The sequence below is a fragment of the Ranitomeya imitator genome, chromosome 5, assembly GCF_032444005.1.
Source record: "Ranitomeya imitator isolate aRanImi1 chromosome 5, aRanImi1.pri, whole genome shotgun sequence".
Taxonomy (NCBI): Eukaryota; Metazoa; Chordata; class Amphibia; order Anura; family Dendrobatidae; genus Ranitomeya; species Ranitomeya imitator.
In genome coordinates, this window is record NC_091286.1 from 167348091 (window position 1) to 167369929 (window position 21839).

A 21839-nucleotide genomic window follows, 5' to 3' on the forward strand; every position below is an offset into this window, starting at 1 on the left:
TGATGGCTTGGGCATGCATTGCTGCCAGTGGCACTGGGTCACTAGTGTTTATTGATGATGTGACACAGGACAGAAGCAGCCGAATGAATTCTGAGGTATTCAGAGACATACTGTGTGCTCAGATCCAGCCAAATGCAGCCAAACTGATTCTACAGATGAACAATGACCCAAAAGATAAAGCCAAAGCAACCCAGGAGTTTATTAAAGCAAAGAAGTGGCATATTCTTGAATGGCCAAGTCAGTCACCTGATCTCAACCCAATTGAGCATGCATTTCACTTGATAAAGACTAAACTTCAGACAGAAAGGCCCACAAACAAACAGCAACTGAAAACCACCGCAGTGAAGGCCTGGCAGAGCATCAAAAAGGAGGAAACGCAGCGTCTGATGATGTCCATGAGTTCAAGACTTCAGGCAGTCATTGCCAACAAAGGGTTTTCAACCAAGTACTAAAAATGAACATTTTATTTAAAATGATTGAATCTTTCCAATTACTTTTGGTCCCTTTAAAAACAGGGTGGTACATGTTAAGGAGCTGAAACTCCTAAACCCTTCATCCAATGTTAATGTGGATAAACTCACATGAAAGCTGAAAGTCTGAACTTCAACAGCATCTGAATTGTTTTGTTTAACCCCTTAAGCCCCGAGGGTGGTTTGCATGTTAATGACCGGGCCAATTTTTACAATTCTGACCACTGTCCCTTTATGAGGTTATAACTCTGGAATGCTTCAACAGATCTTGGCGATTCTGACATTGTTTTCTCGTGATATATTGTACTTCATGATAGATGTAAAATTTCTTCGATATAACGTGCGTTTATTTGTGAATAAAATGGAAATTTGGCGAAAATTTTGCAAATTTCCAACTTTGAATTTTTATGCCCTTAAATCACAGAGATATGTCACACAAAATAATAAATAAGTAACATTTCCCACATGTCTACTTTACATCAGCACAATTTTGGAACCACAATTTTTTTTTGTTAGGGAGTTATAAGGGTTAAAAGTTGACCAGCAATTTCTCATTTTTACAACACTAATATTTTTTAGGGACTACATGACATTTGAAGTCATTTTGAGGGGTCTATATGATAGAAAATAACCAAGTGTGACACCATTCTAAAAACTGCACCTCTCAAGGTGCTCAAAACCACATTACAGGAATTTCTGGAATGTTTAAATAAAAATGAACATTTAACTTTTTTTCATAAACAATTTACTTCAGCTCCAATTTGTTTTATTTTACCAAGGGTAACAGGAGAAAATGGACCCCAAAAGTTGTTGTACAATTTGTCCTGAGTACGCTGATACCCTATATGTGGGGGTAAACTACTGTTTGGGCGCATGGCAGAGCTCGGAAGGGAAGGAGCGCCATTTGACTTTTCAATGCAAAATTGACTGGAATTGAGATGGGACGCCATGTTGCGTTTGGAGAGCCCCTGATGTACCTAAACATTAAAACCCCCCACAAGTGACACCATTTTGGAAAGTAGACCCCCTAAGGAACTTATCTATATGTGTTTTGAGAGATTTGAACCCCCAAGTGTTTCTCTACAGTTTATAATGCAGAGCCGTGAAAATAAAAAAAAAAAATTTTTCTTCACAAAAATGATATTTTAGCCCCCAGTTTTGTATTTTAACAAGAGTAACAGGATAAATTGGACCCCATAAGTTGTTGTACAATTTGTCCTGAGTACGCTGATACCCCACATGTGGGGGGGAACCACTGTTTGGGCGCATGGCGGAACTCGGAAGGGAAGGAGCGCCATTTGGAATGCAGACTTAGATGGATTGGTCTGCAGGCGTCACGTTGCATTTGCAGAGCGCCTGATGTACCCAAACAGTAGAAACCCCCCACAAGTGACCCTATATTGGAAACTTATCTAGATGTGTTGTGAGACCTTTGAACCCCCAAGTGTTTCATTACAGTTTACAACGCAGAGCTGTGAAAATAAAAAAAATCTTTTTTTTGCCACAAAAATGATTTTTAGCCCCCCAAATTTTTATTTTCCCAAGGGTAAAAAGAGAACTTGGACCCCAAAAGTTGTTGTCCAATTTGTCCCGAGTACGCTGATACCCCATATGTGAGGGTAAACCCCTGTTTGGACACACGGGAGAGCTCGGAAGGGAAGGAGCACTGTTTTACTTTTTCAACGCAGAATTGGCTGGAATTGAGATCGGACGCCATGCCGCGTTTGGAGAGCCCCTGATGTGCCTAAACAGGGGAAACCCCCAATTCTAACTGAAACCCTAATCCAAACATACCCCTAACCCTAATCCCAACAGTAACCCTAACCACACTTCTAACCCTGACACACCCCTAACTGTAATCCAAACCCTAATCCTAACCGTAAATGTAATCCAAACCCTAACTTTAGCCCCAACCCTAACCCTAACTTTAGCCCCAACCCTAACCCTAACTTTAGCCCCAACCCTAACCCTAAGTTTAGCGCCAACCCTAGCCCTAGCCCTAACGGGAAAATTGAAATAAATACTTTTTTTTTAATTTTATTATTTTTCCCTAACTAAGGGGGTGATGAAGGGGGGTTTGATTTACTTTTATAGCGTTTTTTATACCAGATTTTTATGATTGGCAACTGTCACACACTAAAAGACGCTTTTTATAGCAAAAAAGTTTTTGCGTCTCCACATTTTGAGACCTATAATTTTTCCATATTTTGGTCCACAGAGTCATGTGAGGTCTTGTTTTTTGTGGGACGAGTTGACGTTTTTATTGGTAACATATTTTGACACGTGACATTTTTTGATCGCTTTTTATTCCGATTTTTGTGAGGCAGAATGACCAAAAACCAGCTATTCATGAATTTCTTTTGGGGGAGGCGTTTATACCTTTCCACGTTTGGTAAAATTGATAAAGCAGTTTAATTCTTCGGGTTCGTACGATTACAGCGATACCTCATTTGTATCATTTTTTTATATTTTGGCGCTTTTATACGATAAAAACTATTTTATAGAAAAAATAATTATTTTGGCATCGCTTTATTCTGAGGACTATAACTTTTTTTATTTTTTTGCTGATGATGCTGTATGGTGGTTCGTTTTTTGTGGGACAAGATGACGTTTTCAGCGGTACCATGGTTATTTATATCTGTCTTTTTGATCGTGTGTTGTTCCACTTTTTGTTCGGCGGTATGATAATAAAGCGTTGTTTTTTGCCTCGTTTTTTTTTTTTTTTTCTTGCGGTGTTCACTGAAAGGGTTAACTTGTGGGACTGTTTTATAGATTGGGTCGTTACGGACGCGGCGATACTAAATATGTGTACTTTTATTGTTTTCTTTTAATTTAGATAAAGAAATGTATTTATGGGAATAATATATATTTTTTTTTCTTTAGGAACTTTTTTTTTTTTTTTACTTTTTGACTTTGCCCCAGGGGGGAACATCACAGATCACTGATCTGACAGTTTTCACAGCTCTGAGCTGCACTTGGTAAGCCACCTCCCTCCCTGCAGGACCCGGATGCTGCGGCCATTTTGGATCCTGGCCTGCAGCAGGGAGGGAGGTAATGAGACCCTCGCAGCAACGCGATCACATCGCGTTGCTGCGGGGGTCTCAGGGAAACCCGCAGGGAGCCCCCTCCCTGCGGGATGCTTCCCTATACCGCCGGCACACCGCGATCATGTTTGATCGCGGTGTGCCGGGGGTTAATGTGCCGAGGGCGGTCCGTGACCGCTCCTGGCACATAGTGCCGGATGTCAGCTGCGATAGGCAGCTGACGCCCGGCCGCGATCGGCCGCCCTCCCCCCGTGAGCGCGGCCGATCACATATGACGTACTATCCCGTCACTGGGAATTAAGTCCCAGGGCACCTTGACGGGATAGTATGTCATATGGGATTAAGGGGTTAAAATTCATTGTGGTAATGTCTCTAACCAAAATTAGGACAATGTTGTCTTTTCATTTAAAGATTTTTCTGACTATGAAAATTGTACATTCACACTGAAGGCATCAAAACGATGAATTAACACATGTGGAATTATATACTTAACAAAAAAGTGTGAAACAACTGGAATTATGTCTTATATTCTAGGTTCTTCAAAGTAGCCACCTTTAGCTTTGATGACTGCTTTGCACACTCTTGGCATTCTCTTGATGGGCTTCAAGAGGTAGTCACCGGGAATGGTTTTCACTTCACAGGTGTGCCCTGTCAGGTTTAATAAGTGGTATTTCTTGCCTTCTAAATGGGGTTGGACCATCAGTTGTGTTGTGCAGAAGTCAGGTGGATACACAGCTGATAGTCCTACTAAATAGACTGTTAGAATTTGTATTATGGAAAGATAAAAGCAGCTAAGTAAAGAAAAATTAGTGGCCATCATCACTTTAAGAAATGAAGGTCAGTCAGTCTGAAAAATTGGGAAAACTTTGAAAGGGTCCCCAAGTGCAGTGGCAAAAACCATCAAGCGCTACAAAGATACTGGCTCACATGAGGACCGCCCCAGGAAAGGAAGACCAAGAGTCACCTCTGCTTCTGAGGATAAGTTTATCCGAGTCACCAGACTCAGAAATCGCAGGTTAACAGCAGCTCAGATTAGAGACCAGGTCAATGTCACACAGAGCTCTAGCAGCAGACAAATGTCTACAACAACTGTTAAGAGGAGACTTTGTGCAACAGGCCTTCATGGTAAAATAGATACTCTGAAACCGCTGCTAAGGACAGGCAACAAGCAGAAGAGACTTTTTGGGCTAAAGAACACAAGGAATGGACATTAGACCAGTGGAAATCTGCTTTGTCTGATGAGTCCAAATTTGAGATCTTTGGTTCCAACCACCGTGTCTTTGTGCGATGCAGAAAAGGTGAACGGATGGACACTACATGCCTGGTTCCCATTGTGAAGCATGGAGGAGGAGGTGTGGGGGTGCTTTGCTGGTGACACTGTTGGGGAGTTATTCAAAATTGAAGGCATTCTGAACCAGCATTTCTACCACAGCATCTTGCAGCGGCATGCTAATCCATCCGGTTTGTGTTCAGTTGGACCATCATTTATTTTTCCACAGGACAATGACCCCAAACACACCTCCAGGCTGTGTAAGGGCTATTTGACCAAGAAGGAGAGTGATGGGGTGCTACGCCAAATGACCTCGCCTCCACAGTCACCAGACCTGAACTCAATCGAGATGATTTGGGGTGAGCTGGACCACAGAGTGAAGGCAAAAGCAAGTGCTAAGCATCTCTGGGAACTCCTTGAAGATTGTTGGAAGACTATTCCCGGTGACTACCCCTTGAAGCTCATCAAGAGATTACCAAGAGTGTGGAAAGCAGTCATCAAAGGAAAGGTGGCTACTTTGAAGAATCTAAAATATAAGACATAACTTCAGTTGTTTCACACTTTTTTGTTAAATATATAATTCCACATGTGTTAATTCATAGTTTTGATGTTTTGATGCCTTCAGTGTGAATGTACAATTTTTATAGTCATGAAAATACAGAAAAATCTTTAAATGAGAAGGTGTGTCCAAACTTTGGGTCTGTACTGTATATATGTGTATATTGCCTAAGGGTCACTTCTGTCTGTGACTGGGCAATATACTACGTGACTGGGCAATATACTACGTGACTGGGCAATATACTATGTGGGTGGGCAATATACTACTTTGCTGGGCAATATACAGGTCCTTCTCAAAAAATTAGCATATAGTGTTAAATTTCATTATTTACCATAATGTAATGATTACAATTAAACTTTCATATATTATAGATTCATTATCCACCAACTGAAATTTGTCAGGTCTTTTATTGTTTTAATACTGATGATTTTGGCATACAACTCCTGATAACCCAAAAAACCTGTCTCAATAAATTAGCATATTTCACCCATCCAATCAAATAAAAGTGTTTTTTAATAACAAACAAAAAAACCATCAAATAATAATGTTCAGTTATGCACTCAATACTTGGTCGGGAATCCTTTGGCAGAAATGACTGCTTCAATGCGGCGTGGCATGGAGGCAATCAGCCTGTGACACTGCTGAGATGTTATGGAGGCCCAGGATGCTTCAATAGCGGCCTTAAGCTCATCCAGAGTGTTGGGTCTTGCGTCTCTCAACTTTCTCTTCACAATATCCCACAGATTCTCTATGGGGTTCAGGTCAGGAGAGTTGGCAGGCCAATTGAGCACAGTAATACCATGGTCAGTAAACCATTTACCAGTGGTTTTGGCACTGTGAGCAGGTGCCAGGTCGTGCTGAAAAATGAAATCTTCATCTCCATAAAGCATTTCAGCCGATGGAAGCATGAAGTGCTCCAAAATCTCCTGATAGCTAGCTGCATTGACCCTGCCTTTGATGAAACACAGTGGACCAACACCAGCAGTTGACATGGCACCCCACACCATCACTGACTGTGGGTACTTGACACTGGACTTCAGGCATTTTGGCATTTCCTTCTCCCCAGTCTTCCTCCAGACTCTGGCACCTTGATTTCCGAATGACATGCAAAATTTGCTTTCATCAGAAAAAAGTACTTGGGACCACTTAGCAACAGTCCAGTGCTGCTTCTCTGTAGCCCAGGTCAGGCGCCTCTGCCGCTGTTTATAGTTCAAAAGTGGCTTTACCTGGGGAATGCGGCACCTGTAGCCCATTTCCTGCACACGCCTGTGCACGGTGGCTCTGGATGTTTCCACTTCTCCACAATCTTCCTCAGGGTCCGGTCTCCTCTTCTCGTTGTACAGCGTTTTCTGCCACATTGTTTCCTTCCAACAGACTTACCATTGAGGTGCCTTGATACAGCACTCTGGGAACAGCCTATTTGTTGAGAAATTTCTTTCTGGGTCTTACCCTCTTGCTTGAGGGTGTCAATGATGGCCTTCTTGACATCTGTCAGGTCGCTAGTCTTACCCATGATGGGGGTTTTGAGTAATGAACCAGGCAGGGAGTTTATAAAAGCCTCAGGTATCTTTTGCATGTGTTTAGAGTTAATTAGTTGATTCAGAAGATTAGGGTAATAGGTCGTTTAGAGAACCTTTTCTTGATATGCTAATTTATTGAGACAGGTTTTTTGGGTTATCAGGAGTTGTATGCCAAAATCATCAGTATTAAAACAATAAAAGACCTGACAAATTTCAGTTGGTGGATAATGAATCTATAATATATGAAAGTTTAATTGTAATCATTACATTATGGTAAATAATGAAATTTAACACTATATGCTAATTTTTTGAGAAGGACCTGTACTACGTAGCTGGGCAATATACTACGTGGCTCTGCTGTACACTACATGGCTGGGCAATATACTACATGGCTGGGCAATATACTACGTGGCTGGGCAATATACTACGTGGCTGTGCAATATACTACGTGGCTGGGCAATATACTACGTGGCTGGGCAATATACTACGTGACTGGCCAATATACTATGTGGCTCGACAATATACTACGTCGCTGGGCAATATACTATGTAGCTGGGCAATATACTACGTGGCTCTGCTATATACTATGTGGCTGGGCAATATACTGTACTACGTGGGCTGTGTTATATACTATGTGGCTGGGCAATACGTCACTGGGCAATATACTACGTGGCTGGGCAATATACTACGTGGCTGGGCAATATATTACGTCACTGGGCAATATACTACGTGGCTGGGCAATATACTACGTGGCTGGGCAATATTCTACGTGGCTGGGCAATATACTGCTTAGCTGGAGAATATACTACGTAACTGGGCAATATACTACGTGGCTGGGCAATATACTACGTCGCTGGGCAATATACTACGTAGACATGCATATTCTAGACTACCCGATGCGTTAGAATCGGGCCACCATCTAGTATATGTATATGTGTATATATATGTGTGTGTGTATATATATATATATATATATATATATATATATATATATATATATACTGTAAATTTCCAGGATAAAGAAGAAATGTACAATTGAAATCAGAAGTTTTCACACTCTATATAAAGACACATTTGCATGTTTTTCTCAATATCTGCCATGAAATCAGAATAAACCTTCCCTGTGTTGGGTCAGTTAGGTTTACCATAATTAATACAGCTCTGGCAAAAATTGAGACCACTTCACAGTTTTATAAAAATCAGCTTCTCTACATGTCTGACAGGCATTCCGTTCCAGTGTCAGTTGAATTCCATCCAGAGTACACCTCATTCTATTTAATGTGCTTCTGACTAGGTGATCACCTGAACCAAATCTTATTTAACGAAGGAAAGTATAAAAAACCCTGCTTTGGTGTCCACAATCCTCTTGCAAGAGGACAAGCTGGATGGCAAAATAAGTGCTAGTAATATCCCAAAAATAATAGGAATGAAAAAATAACGTTTAACCATGCCAAAGGAGTTGAAAAGGAAAGTCTTGAGTGAGGAAAAGAAGGGCTCAATTCTGGCTTTACTAGCAGAGGGACACAGTGAGCGTCATGTTGCCTCCATCCTTAAAATTTCTAAGACGGCAGTCCATTACAACAAGGTGAAGCAGCAGACATTGGGGACAACAAAGCTACAGACCGTCAGAGGGCGAAAACTACTCTCCACTGACAGGCATGACAGTCATCTTATTCGAATGTCACTCAGCAACCGCAGGATGACATCCAGTGACCTAAAAAAAGAATGGAAAATCGCAACTGGGGTGACTTGCACGGCAAGAACAGTTCGTAACAGGCTCTTAGAGGCAGGACTCAAGTTATGTAAAGATATAAAAAATCCTTTCATCAATGAGAAGCAAAGGCTGAAGTTTGCCAAAGACCATAAGGATTGGACCATAGAGGACTGGAGTAAGGTAGTCTCTCATGAGTCTAATTTTCAGCTTTGCCCAACACCTGATCGCCTAATGGTTAGACGGAGACCTGGAGAGGCGTACAAGCCACAGTGTCTTGCACCCACGGTGAAATTTGGTGGAGGATCTTTTATCATCTGTAGAAGTCCTAGTGACTTTGAAACGCGTTGGGAATAAACCACCAATTGTATCTCCAATATGCCTGGACATTCCTTTATGCAGCAGTGCGGGTAATATCTATGAATCTCTCCAATTGAAAAATCAGTGTCAGAATGGCATTTTAAACATTGACTTGCCTGATACTAGAATGCTCATTTTAATAAGTAAAATTATATAAAAAAAATTGTGCTAATGGGTTTCCAAAGTATATACCAGCTTCATCAGGTCTACGTCTGAGCATACACATTAGGTGGCTGTTTGCCAGAATGATGATTTGGTCAAACGTTCGGCCAAAGGCCATCTCTGCCAACACTCCCATACACATGAGGTGATCGCTGCTGTTTCCCCTGGTCTTTTAACTCTTAACCCCTTACCGACCTCCGCCGTACTATTACGGCGGAGGTCTGATCCCCTGCTTTGATTTGGGCTCCGGCACTGAGCCCACCTCAAAGCCTGGACATCTCAGCTGTTTTGAACAGCTGACATGTGCCCCCAATAGCGGCGGGTGAAATCGCGATTCACCCGCCGCTATTAACTAGTTAAATGCTGCTGTCAAATGCTGACAGCGGCATTTAACCGGCGCTTCCGGCCGGAAATGAGCGCATCGCTGACCCCCGTCACATGATCAGGGGTCAGCGATGTGTCAGGATAGTAACCATAGAGGCCCTTGAGACCTCTATGGTTACTGATGCTGGCCTGCTGTGAGCGCCACTCTGTGGTCGGCGCTCATAGCAAGCCTGCAGTTTAGCTACATAGCAGCGATCTGATGATAATTTGTCCCTCATACCTCGAAATTGTTCGGTGGGGCAGGGCAGAGCGCCAAGAATAAATGAGGAAGTAACTGACGGCTGTGGTGCGTCTGTATAAGGGGGGAAAGCCCTCCCCCTCCCCCCCTTCCACCGGACAATTTCGAGGTATGAGGGACAAATTATCTAAACGATTATTTCAGCATTAGCAGGGACAAGAACTAAAAGAGCCACCTTGACAGAATGCAGCATTTGTGCTGCAAAAGATGGCTCTTTTAGTTACAAACTCCTGGGGGGATGACAGGTTCCCTTTAAGTGGAAGGGTTTCAGTTTTACTTTTATTTGTCTTATCTAATATATAATTGCCTAGAATACTACTTCCTGCAATTTGTGCCAACTTCCTGTCCGGAGCTAATGTCCGGAGATAAGTGACGTCAACAGTGTCCAGTGTCTGATTGGTTGCCGCCTGCTGCGAGCGACCAATCAGAAACGTGCCGTACTGTGACACACTCCGCCCGCCATTTTGGTGTGATTTTTGAATTTTTACCTCACAGCAAGTTTCTACTGCGTGGAGGCGGGCCCAGTGACGTTGCTCTTCAAGCTCCTGCCGAATTTCAAGTATATATGGATTCTAGACTCCCGATTCTTTAGAATCGGGCTGCCATCTAGTCTACTATATAATTGTCTAAGGGTCACTTCCGTCTTTCTTTCTGTCTGTCTGTCCTGTCACTGATATTTATTGGTCGCGGCCCCTGTCTGTCTTGGAATCCAAGTCGCTGATTGGTCTCGCCAGCTGTCTGTCATGCTGCCGCGACCAATCAGCGACGGCCACAGTCCGATTAGTCCCTCCCTACTCCCCTGCAGTCAGTGCCCGCCGCCCGCTCCGTACTCCCCTCCAGTCACCACTCACACAGGGTTAATGCCAGCGGTAACGGACCGCGTTATGCCGCGGGAAAACTCACTCCGTTACCGCCGCTATTAACCCTGTGTGACCAAGTTTTTACTATTGATGCTGCCTATGCAGCATCAATAGTAAAAAGATCTTATGTTAAAAATAATTTAAAAAAACCCAAAAAACCTGCTATTCTCACCTTCCGTAGTCCGATGATGCGCTCCTGCCAGTTTCCGGTCCCAGAGATGCATTGCAAAATTACCCAGAAGACTTAGCGGTCTCGCGAGAACGCAAGATGGCGGCAACCGCGCGCATCGCCAGAGGTTCGCTGGATCTACGCTGGATCCCGCCGGGTGAGTATATAACTATTTTTTTTATTTTAACTATTTTTTTTAACAGGGATATGGTGCCCACACTGCTAAATACTACGTGGGCTGTGTTAGATACCGCGTGGCTGCTATATACTACATGGCCAGTGTTAGATACTTTGTGGGCTGTGTTCTATACTGCGTGGGCTGTGCTATATATTACGTGGGCTGTGTAATATATTACGTGGCCAGTGTTACATATTACGTGGGCTGTGTTATATACTGCGTGGCTGCTATATACTGTGTGGGCTGTGTTATATACTACGTGGGACGTGTTATTTACTGCGTGGCCTATATTAACGCATCGGGTATTCTACAATATGTATGTATATAGCAGCCAAATGGGTATATACCACAGGCCACGTAGTACTCCTATATACTACGTGGCCTGTGCTATATACTATGTGGCTGCTATATACATACATACATATTCTAGAATACCCGATGCGTTAGAATCGGGCCACCATCTAGTACCCTGATAATTGGCCAAATTTTAAAAGCAATGAATGGAGGCTAGGGAGCGATGTGTGAGGCTTTCTGAGTGTTAGGAGGATATAGTCAGCAAAAGGGGATCATTTAATTTCTTCGCCTTTAAACTGAACTCCTTTAATGTCTGGTGATGCTCTAATGGCTGCATTCAAAGGCTCAATGCAAAGGGCAAAAAGTAGAGGGGAAAGCGGGCAACCCTGTCTGGTGCCATTTTTTATCTTAATTGGCTTAGAGGAGCTATGAGGAAGATATTGTAGTTGAGGGACTAGAGTATAATTTCTCTACAGCTTTTAAAAAAAGGGCGAGTCTGTTTCTGACAGTTTGAGCACACACATGCATATTAATGGCTTGCTGGAAGCCATTTTGCAGGGCTTTGGCACTGCTCCTGTTCCTCATTGCACAAAGGAGGAGGTAGCGGTCCTGGTTGTTACCCTCCTTCGGCCCTCTCCACATCTCTTGGTGTACTGGCTTTGTCTCCTTGTATGTTTTCCATGCTCTGGACACTGCTGACAGACACAGCTACCCTTTTTGCCACAGCTCGCATTGATGTGCCATCCTGGATGAGTTGCACTACCTGAGCAACTTCTGTGGGCTGTCAACACCGCCTCATGCTACTGTACCTTTAGAGGTGACTGCAATGACAAAGTGCAAAAGTGACCAAAACGGCCAAGAAAAGATGAGAACAGGGAAATGGTCTGTTGTGACCCCCTGCAGAACCACTCCTTTATAGGGGTTGTCTTGCTAATTTCCTATTGTTTCTACCTGTTGTCTGTTACATTTGCACAACACCAGGAGAAATTCAATCTCAATCTCCCTCCACATGTGCAGACCCCTTTACAAGATATTAATTCATGTCCTAACGTAATGCAGAAATGTATGTCCTAATGTAATCTTGTGAAATTTGCTGTAAATCGTTTTGTGAAGTAATTTTGTTTTGTAAATTTGTATTTATTTTAGGACCTCAGTTAAGCGCACAGTTGGAAAGTTGGCTGACCCAAGCACAGACTTCTAAAAGACCAGCTAGAGCCATTATTGCACCGTGAGTATCGAAGAGATTTGAGTATCAAGTGGCGATTTAAAGGGAACCTGTCACCCCCAAAATGGAAGTTGAGCTAAGCCCACCAGCATCAAGGGCTTATCTACAGCATTCTGTAATGCTGTAGATAAGCCCCCGATGTATCCTGAAAGATGAGAAAAAGAGGTTAGATTATACTCACCCAGGGGCGGTCCCGCTGCACTGAGCGCCGCGGTCCGGTCCAGGGCCTCCCATCTTCTTATGATCACGTCCTCTTCTTGTCTTCTTGCTTAGGGAAAGGTCAGAGAGGCCCGGCACCTGCGCACTGCAGTACTTTGCTCTGCCCTCAACAGGCCAGATAAAGTACGCCTGCGCCGGAGCCGCAGAGTGAAGACAAGAAGAGGACGTGATTGTAAGAAGATGGGAGGCCCTGGAGCAGACCGCGATGCTCACAGCAGCGGGGACCGCCCCTGGGTGAGTATAATCTAACCTCTTTTTCCCATCTTTCCGGATACATCGGTGGCTTATCTACAGCATTCCAGAATGTTGTAGATAAGCCCCTGATGCCGGTGGGCTTAGCTCAACTCCCATTTTGGGGGTGACAGGTTCCCTTTAAAGGAAACTGTCAGCACTTATTATATACCACTACTTCCATAAGTAATATAATACCTACATTTATATTTAACGACTTAGTGATTGAATTGAGGATAGGGTTATGTTTCTTTTATTTGTATATGCCTTTTTATCATTTCACTCTGCCCCTAAAAGATTGTTTTAAGAGTGAATTCAGATGCCAATGAGGCTCTGACTTGGGGTCAGGTCTCCTGACCTAAACTTGAAAGTCTCATAGGAATATACAGTATGAGGCTGTTGAGATTAGGTCAGGAGACCCACAGCCAGTCTGTACACTAATTCACCCTTTAAAGGGGTTATTCCCTTTCAATTAAAGTTAATCCCTAAACCTGGTACGCTCTCTTATTATGAATAGGGCAAAGAGTAATCTGGCATAATGTAAAAGATCTCATTGCGAATATGCTAATAAATGTACAAAATCCCTGGCATGAGCGCTTGGAATACAACAGACCACCTTTGTACTTTTGATACGACATACATAAGTCGCTCCCAGCAGACATGGCTTTCACATTGAGGTATTATTATGAAGCGCTATATACAGTAGATTGTTCTGATCCCAATACTAATTACCCTGAATTTCCAGTCCAGATACAGACATCAAGCAATGTAGTCTCCCTTCTCTTCACTTAAAAATCTTTGGATGTGAAATCATTCACAGCTTCGGATAAGAGCTTACCGTATAGCTATAGTGCTTACCAAATAGCGGCCTCGGTGCCCTGGAGCGCCCCCGATAATCAGCTGTTCAGTGCTGCAGCTGCATGTGTCGTGGCTTTGTGACAGTGACAGCACATGCATGGAGAGCCTGTTTGTTGTTGCTGTAACACAGCTGCGACACATGCAGCTGCGGCGCCGAACAGCCGATTATCGGGAGTGCTCCAGGTATCCGGAATCCTGATGCAGCTTCTTCGGTAAGCGCTAGAGCTATTCGGATAAGGAGGGAGCCGATGATGGGCTTAAAGGCAAGATACTCTCTTGGTTTGGTTCACTGTACTCTGCCCTATCCACACGGGTTTGTCCATTGGGGACTTTTAACATAAACAATGGTATACAACATGGGTGTCCTCTGTCGTCTTTACTTTTTGTTCTTAATCTTTTACCTTTTGTTAGACTGATTTGTCAAAACCCGGATATCTTAGGAATTTGTAATGTCTTCTGTAAGATTGCAGTTATGTGGATGTTGTGTGCACATGCTCCAGAGCAGCGGCAGTATCAGAGCGGCAGAGACACGGTCAGTGCGGCTGTGAGACAGCACACACCACATTTGTGCCATTTACAATTGCGCCATCACAAAGCAAGTGACTCACAACGGTTCACAGTAAATTAAGCTGAGAACGTACACCGAAATTACGTGCACTGTGCTTGTTACTGCGCAAGTGCGGGATTACAAAGAAGACTCCCGTGATGTTGTGCCAGTACTACAAATCAATCAAAGTGCGTGGGAATGGATAGGATGGCGAGACCATTACCCTTTTATCTGTTCCCGATCTTGGATGTATTCAGTACGTCATGGTTGAGAAGTACGTGTGCGTGCGCGATCGCCTCTGGGTGTTCAAGCTAATATCAGCTGATGCCAGAAGCGATGCCCACACTGCTCCCAGCAGTTTAACCCCCCTAAATTCTGCGATCAATAGCAATCCCAGCATTTAGAAGGCCGAGGGAGAGACCCCCTCTGCCCTCCGATCAGTGTCCTTATGAAGTCATTGCGGGGGCATGATCATTGCCATGGTGACCTAATGTCATCTTGATGACATCTGGGTTGCCACGCTACGACAAGACCCTCAGACCATGCGCAGAGCACAGTCTAAGGGACTTGTGCCAGTGCAACACTGACTGTTATAATCAGGCTGCTGAAAGTGTAAGGCTGTGTTCACACGTTGCGGTTTTTTCGCGTTTTTTCCCGATAAAAGCGCTATAAAACCGCAAAAAAACTGCATACAATAAGCATCCCATCATTTAGAATGAATTCCGCATGTTTTGTGCACATGATGCGTTTTTTTCCGCGAAAAAAACGCATCGCGGCAAAAAACGCAGCATGTTCATTAATTTTCCGTTTTTTTTGTGGATTTCCCACTCCAAAATGCATTGGGAAGTGTCCGGAAAAAACCGCGGCAAAAACGCGTCAAAACCGTGGCAAAATCGCGGCAAAAACGCATGCGATTTTCTTGCGGATTTCTTGCAGAAAATGTCCGGAATTCTCAGGAATTTTCTGCAAGAAATCCTGAACGTGTGCACATCGCCTTAGTCCCATAGTGGGACAAAGTATAAAAGTAAAACAAAATTGGAAAAATAATTAGAAAATAAAAATAAAAAATTGTACTGATTAAATTTCTATTTTTATGTAAAAAATAAAAAAATAAACAAATTACTCATTTGCTATCCTAGCGTCCATGATGACCTGCCCCATAAAACTTGGCCACTAGTTAACCCGTTCAGTGAACACCCTAATAAAAAAAGGCAAAAAACTATGTTTTTTCATCAGATCACCGAACAAGAAGTGAAATAAAACACAATCAAAAAGTTCGAATGTACCGGTAAATAAAAATGGTATCTCTGAAAACGTCATCTTATCCCACAAAAAAAAAATACACCATAACAGCTCCATCAGTGGAAAATAACGTCTTATAACTCATAATAAAGCGATGCAAAAAAAAAGAATAAGTTTACTGTGTAAAAGTGCCAAAACATGAAAAAATGAAAATGTAGTATTGCTGTCATTGTACTGACCCAAAGAATAAAGCTGTCTTATCAACTTTACTACATGGTGAACGGCATTAAAAACAATAAATAAAAAATTCCTGAATTGCTGTTTTTTGTTCATTCTGCCTTCCAAAAATCAAAATGAAAGGTGAACAAAAAACGCTATGTGACCGAAAACGGTACCAATAAAATTGGCAACTTGTCCCACAAAAAACAATCCCTCATACGACTGTCAGCCTAAATAAAAAAAAAAAAAATTAGTGTGTGAAAGCAGCAAAACATAAAAAAATATAAATCTGCTATCACTTTAATTGCACAGACCTGAAGAATAAAGTCGCCTAATCACTTCTACCGCACGAGGAACGGGGTTAAAAAATGAATAAAGCTAATTCTTCAACTGCTGTTGATTTGCTAAGGCTACGTTCACATTTGCGTTGTTGTGTGCTGCGTCAGCGACGCAACGCACGCAAAAACGCAACAAAACGCATGCTAAAACGCAGCATTTTGCGACGCATGCGTCCTTTTTTGCCGAAATTTGGACGCAAAAAAAAAATGCAACTTGTTGCGTTTTCTGCGCCCGATGCTTGCGGCAAAAAAAACGCATGCGTCGGACAACGCAGCACAACGCATGTTCATGCGCCCCCCAAGTTAAATATAGGGGCGCATGACGCATGCGTCGCCGCGGCTGCGCCCGACGCAAACACGCAAAACGCTAATGTGAACGTAGCCTAATTCTGCTTCCCAAAGATCGTGGAAAGGCTCGGCCCACATTCATCCTACGCTGAGCACTTACTGTGGGGTTTATGTGTGGATCTCTCAAACACTTAATTCAAATGGAACCCCCGGTGGATGATTCCCCATAATGAGGCGGATGGAGGCAACGTGTATGCTGTCTGGCCGGCGGTGTCTGTCTTTTTAGGTGTGCATAAAAGCTCCGTCCGCCACAGTTTTGTGCACTTCTGAAAATAAGGAAGCCGCTGAACTGTGGCCAGATGGAGTCCAGAGTAACTCTCCTGCCTCATTAGGCCGGCGTCACACTCAGCGTATAAAAATACGGTCCGTAATTTACGGCCGTAATACGCAGAAAAGTCCCCAAAATAGTGGTCCGTATCTCCTCTGTAGGCAGGGTGTGTCAGCGTATTTTGCGCATGGCATCCTCCGTATGTAATCCGTATGGCATCCATACTGCGAGATTTTCTCACAGGCTTGCAACACCGACATACAGACATACAATGGATCCATGAGCTCCCAAAAATATAAAAACATATGTACTGTATGTATGTATATATATATATAAATATATATATATATAATATATGTCAGTGAGAACTTATGAACTCGAGCGTGGGAGCTTTTCTGAATATTTTCCCAGCTTCGAGGTCATATGAGGACATCCAGCAGAGGGCGCATCACCGCAAATGAAGGTAACTACAGGTCATTGACCTACATTCCATTCATTCCCCGGGGTTTTACAGGCACGAGCACAGCTGCATTATAGCAGAGCTCCTGCCTGTAAAATAATTTAACCCCTTCAGATGGATTTACATCGTGGGACATATCGACGGAAGGTATGAGATATTGTTGGTTTATTATTTTTAATTTGTTACAGAGCGAGGGTCTTCAGGTGGATTGAGAGTGGAATAAAATATTACAACAACCTGTGTGTTTATTTCATTAAAATACTTTGCAATATTGTGTGTGTGTTTTTTTTTCTAAACATTTCATGCTATTGGATTAATAATGGATAGGTGTCATAATTGACGCCTCTCCATTATTAATCTGGCTTAATGTCACCTTACAATAGCAAGGTGACATTAACCCTTCATTACCCCATATCCCACCGCTACACGGGAATGGGAAGAGAGTGGCCAAGTGCCAGAATAGGCGCATCTTCCAGATGTGCCTTTTCTGAGGTGGCTGGGGGCAGATGTTTTTAGCCAGGCAGGAAGGGGGGGGGGGGTTTAATAACCATGGACCCTCTCCAGGCTATTAATATCTGCCCTCAGTCACTGGCTTTACTACTCTGGCGGAGAAAATTGCGCGGGAGCCCACGCCAATTTTTTCCGCCATTTAACCTTTTAATTTAATAGCTAGACAGCCCAAATTCTGCACATACACACTACTAAAATTAGTAGTGTGGAATATGCAAAAAAATGGGGATATGAGATGGTTTACTGTATGTAAACCATGTCTCATATCATGTCGGGTTTAGGAAGGAGATGGCAAAAGCCGGCAGTTGAATTACCGGCTTTTAATCTCACGCTGGATGAAATATTAATATATATATATACAATCTCAATTATATATATATATATATATATATATATATATATATATATATATATATATATATATATACACACTATGTGTACACATTTATTCTACCTATTCTATTGTAAGCTGTCAGTGTGATTTTACTGTACACCGCACTGAATTGCCGGCTTTTCTCTCTAACACCGCTGCGTATTTCTCGCAAGTCACACTGCTGGTCCGTGTGTAATCCGTATTTTTCTCGCCCCCATTGACTTTCATTGGCGTAATTTTTGCGCAATACGGTGACAAACGTAGTATGCTGCAATTTTCTACGGCCGTAGAAGACCGTATAATACGGATCAGTAAAATACGGCTGATAGGAGCTGGGGCATAGAGAAGCACTGTACCGTATGCAATCCGTATTTTCAGCACCTCTCTTACGTCCGTAAAATACGGTAGTGTGACGCCGGCCTTATAGTGAGTGGCTCCCTTGGGGGTTTCATCTGAATCGCTTCACCCAAAGTAAGTGCTCAGTGTAGTGTGCAGGTTGAGGCCATGTTCACACGTTCCTGATTTCCCTGCTGTTTTTTCTGCACTAAAAACCGCAGCTCTTGGCAGAAAACGCAGGTCCTTTTTTTGGTGCTTTTTTGGTGCGTTTTTTGATGCATTTTTTGATGCGTTTTTTGATGCGTTTTTTAGTGCAGTTTTTTATGCAGTTTTCTCTGCAGAGTCTGTGTGTTTTCTAGGAAGTTTTTTAGGGTTAAAATGGCTGAAAATACCCTAACCCTACCTCTAACCCTACCTCTAACCCTACCCCTAACCCTACCCCTAACCCTACCCCTAACCCTACCCCTAATCCTAGCCCTAACCCTACCCCTAACCCTACCCCTAACCCTATTCTAACCTTAGTGGAAAAAAAAAAAAATTCTTTATTTTTTTATTGTCCCTACCTATGGGGGTGACAAAGGGGGGGGGGGGTCATTTACTATTTTTTTTATTTTGATCACTGAGATAGGTTATATCTCAGTGATCAAAATGCACTTTGGAACGAAGCTGCCGGCCGGCAGATTCGGCGGGCGCACTGCGCATGCGCCCGCCATTTTGCAAGATGGCGGCGCCCAGGGAGAAGACGGCCGGACGGACGGACACCGGGAGGCCGGGTAAGTATAAGGGGGGGAGATGAGGGCACGGGGGGGGTGGCATCGGAGCATGGGGGGGTGGCATCGGAGCATGGGGGGGTGGGATTGGGGCACGGGGGGGCAGCCACACTGCAGCGGTTCTGCACCACAAACCGCAGAAAACCCGCAGATATTTTTTTCATCTGTGGGTTTTACTGCGGGTTTGACCTCACAATGGAGGTCTATGGGTGCAGAACCGCTGCAGTTCCGCAAAAATAAGTGACATGGTACTTCTTTTTTACCACGGCTATTCAGCGCGGCTTTTTTCGCGATTTTCCGCAATGTGGGCACAGCAGTTCCTGTTTTCCATTGGGTACATTGTAATGTACCCAGCATGGAAAACAGCTGCGGACCCGCAGCGGGAAAATCGCGGCGGTTCCGCATTAAAAAAAGGATGGTGTGAACATGGCCTAAATGTGATCCTCAGCATTATGTAAAAATGTATCCAATAAAAGCTTCAACTCAATCCACAAAAAAGCAAGTCCCTACTCAGGTCTGTCATCTGGCAATGGAAATATAGAGGGCTTCCATATTACTGGTAGTATAAAGGCTCTGAAAAGGCACTAGGGCTCCTCGTCCTCCCCCAAAAGAAATCAAGCAGATTCTGCTCTCCCGAATCCAAAAGCCCACCTCTCTTTTTGAACCCCACAGTGTGTCTAAACCACATTTAGCTTCCACATGTTTGGCATTTCTGTAGTGATTAGAGACCACCTAATTTAGTGGTGCATGTCTCCGGAAGCACAAGCTGGGCATAACGTACTGGTCACTACAACGTATTGGTCACTGCAACATACTGGTCGCTACAACAGCAGTTTAAAATTTACTCAGCAGCACACTGCTTTATGTTTTTGGGAAAAACACCTATGGAGTCAAAATTGTCATTACATCGGTATATAAATTTCCAAAGGGGTATAAGTTCCAATATGGGGTAACCTGAGGGTAAATTCTACTCTTCCAGCACTTAGTGGCTATGGAGTCCACAAATTGATGTAGGTAAATCTGCGATTCCAAGGGCAAATTGCCCACCGTCCCTCCCAAGTCTCGCTATATGGCTAAGCAGTACTGCACAGCCACCTATGGGTATTTCTACCGTCAGAATTTGGTGCCAGTTTTACCCATTTCCCAGTGTGAAAATGTAACATCTGGGGCTCCAACAACAGTTTTGCCTCAAAAAAAATATTTTGTCTTTAATTTTAACAGTTCAATGTAAAATTATTTGAATCACCTGAGGGTTCAGGGTGCTCACCACACGTCTAGATAAATTCCTTGATGGATCTCGTTTCCAAAATGGGGTCACTTGTGGAGGTTTTCAGCTGTTTAGGCACAACAGGGGATTTCCAAGTATGACATGACACCCGCACACAATTCCATCAAATTCTACTTTCCAAAAAGTCAATTCTTCCTTTTTGAGCCCTGCCGTGCGCCAAAACAGTAGTTTCCACCCACATATGGGCTATCTGCATACTCAGGTGCAATTACACAACAATTTGTATGGTGCAGTTTCTTCTGTTACTATTGTGAAAATAAGAAAAATGGGTCTAAACTAACTTTTTTGTGAGATTTTTTTTCTCTCCCATAGGTTAACATTATAAACCTGTGAGAAGCACCTTGGGGGTTCAAGGTGCTCACCACACTTCTAGCTACATTACTAGAGGGATCTAGGTTTCAAAACGTGGTCACCTATGGAAGGTTTCCACTGTTTAGGCACATCAGGACTTTCTAAACTTGATATTGCGTCCTCCAATGATTCCATCCAATTTTGCATTCAAAAAGTCAAACTACTCTTTCTTTCTGAGCCCTGTCATGTGCCCAAACAGTAGTTTTCCCCCACATATGGGGTATTGGAATACTAATAAAAAATGGCAAAACAAATGGTATGGTGCAATGTCTTTTGTTACCCTTGTGAAAATAAAGAAATTTGGGTCTAAAGTTTTTGTGAAAAAAGTACCGTAAATGACTTCTTGTGAAGCACCTGAAGGGTTAATAAACTTCTTGAATGTGGTTTTGAGCACGTTGAAGGGTGCAATTTTTAAATTGGTGTCACTTTTGGATATTTCCTGTCATATAGACCCCTTAGTCTTAGTGAATATTGTGGTCAACTTTTTTTTTAACCCTTATAACTTTCTAACAAAAAAAAATTGTTTAAACAATTGTGCTGATGTACAGTAAACATGTGGGAAACGTTATTTATTAACTATTTCTGTGACCTAAATTTCTGATTTAAGGGCATAAAAATTTAAGGTTGCAAAATTTTATCCGTGTCCAAATTTTTTTCACAAACGCTAGTCATATCGAGGAAATGTTACTACTATTCTGGAGTACAATGTCATGAAAAAACATTCTCAGAATCTCTGTGATGCGTTGAAGGGTTCCAGAGTTATTACCACATAAAGTGACAGTGGCTAGCATTGTAAAATTTGGCCTGGTCTTGAAGTTGAAAACAGGTTTGTTTTTTTTTGAGGGGGGGGGGAATTAGTGAAGTAGTGAAAATTCAATTGCGAGAAAAGGTTAAGCTTAATCTCTCCAAGTCAGAGGCCTTAAAGGGAATCTGGTGTTACCAGTGTGATACATGTAATTACTGACAGTCTGCTCTCCTGATCTACATGTCTCACACTGCTAGCGCGTAGTTGCATTTAAAATAAGAAGCAGATTCTC

The 21839-nt window shown here is 42.9% G+C and overlaps 1 protein-coding gene across 1 annotated transcript in view; it reads left to right on the forward strand.

The window, feature by feature from the left end:
• Positions 1-21839, forward strand: part of MEMO1 (mediator of cell motility 1) — a 250880-nt gene that overhangs the window by 49732 nt on the left and 179309 nt on the right. The window contains exon 2 of the mRNA XM_069769298.1: positions 12366-12447. Coding sequence (XP_069625399.1) covers positions 12366-12447 — 82 coding nt within the window. The remainder of the gene's footprint in view (positions 1-12365; positions 12448-21839) is intronic.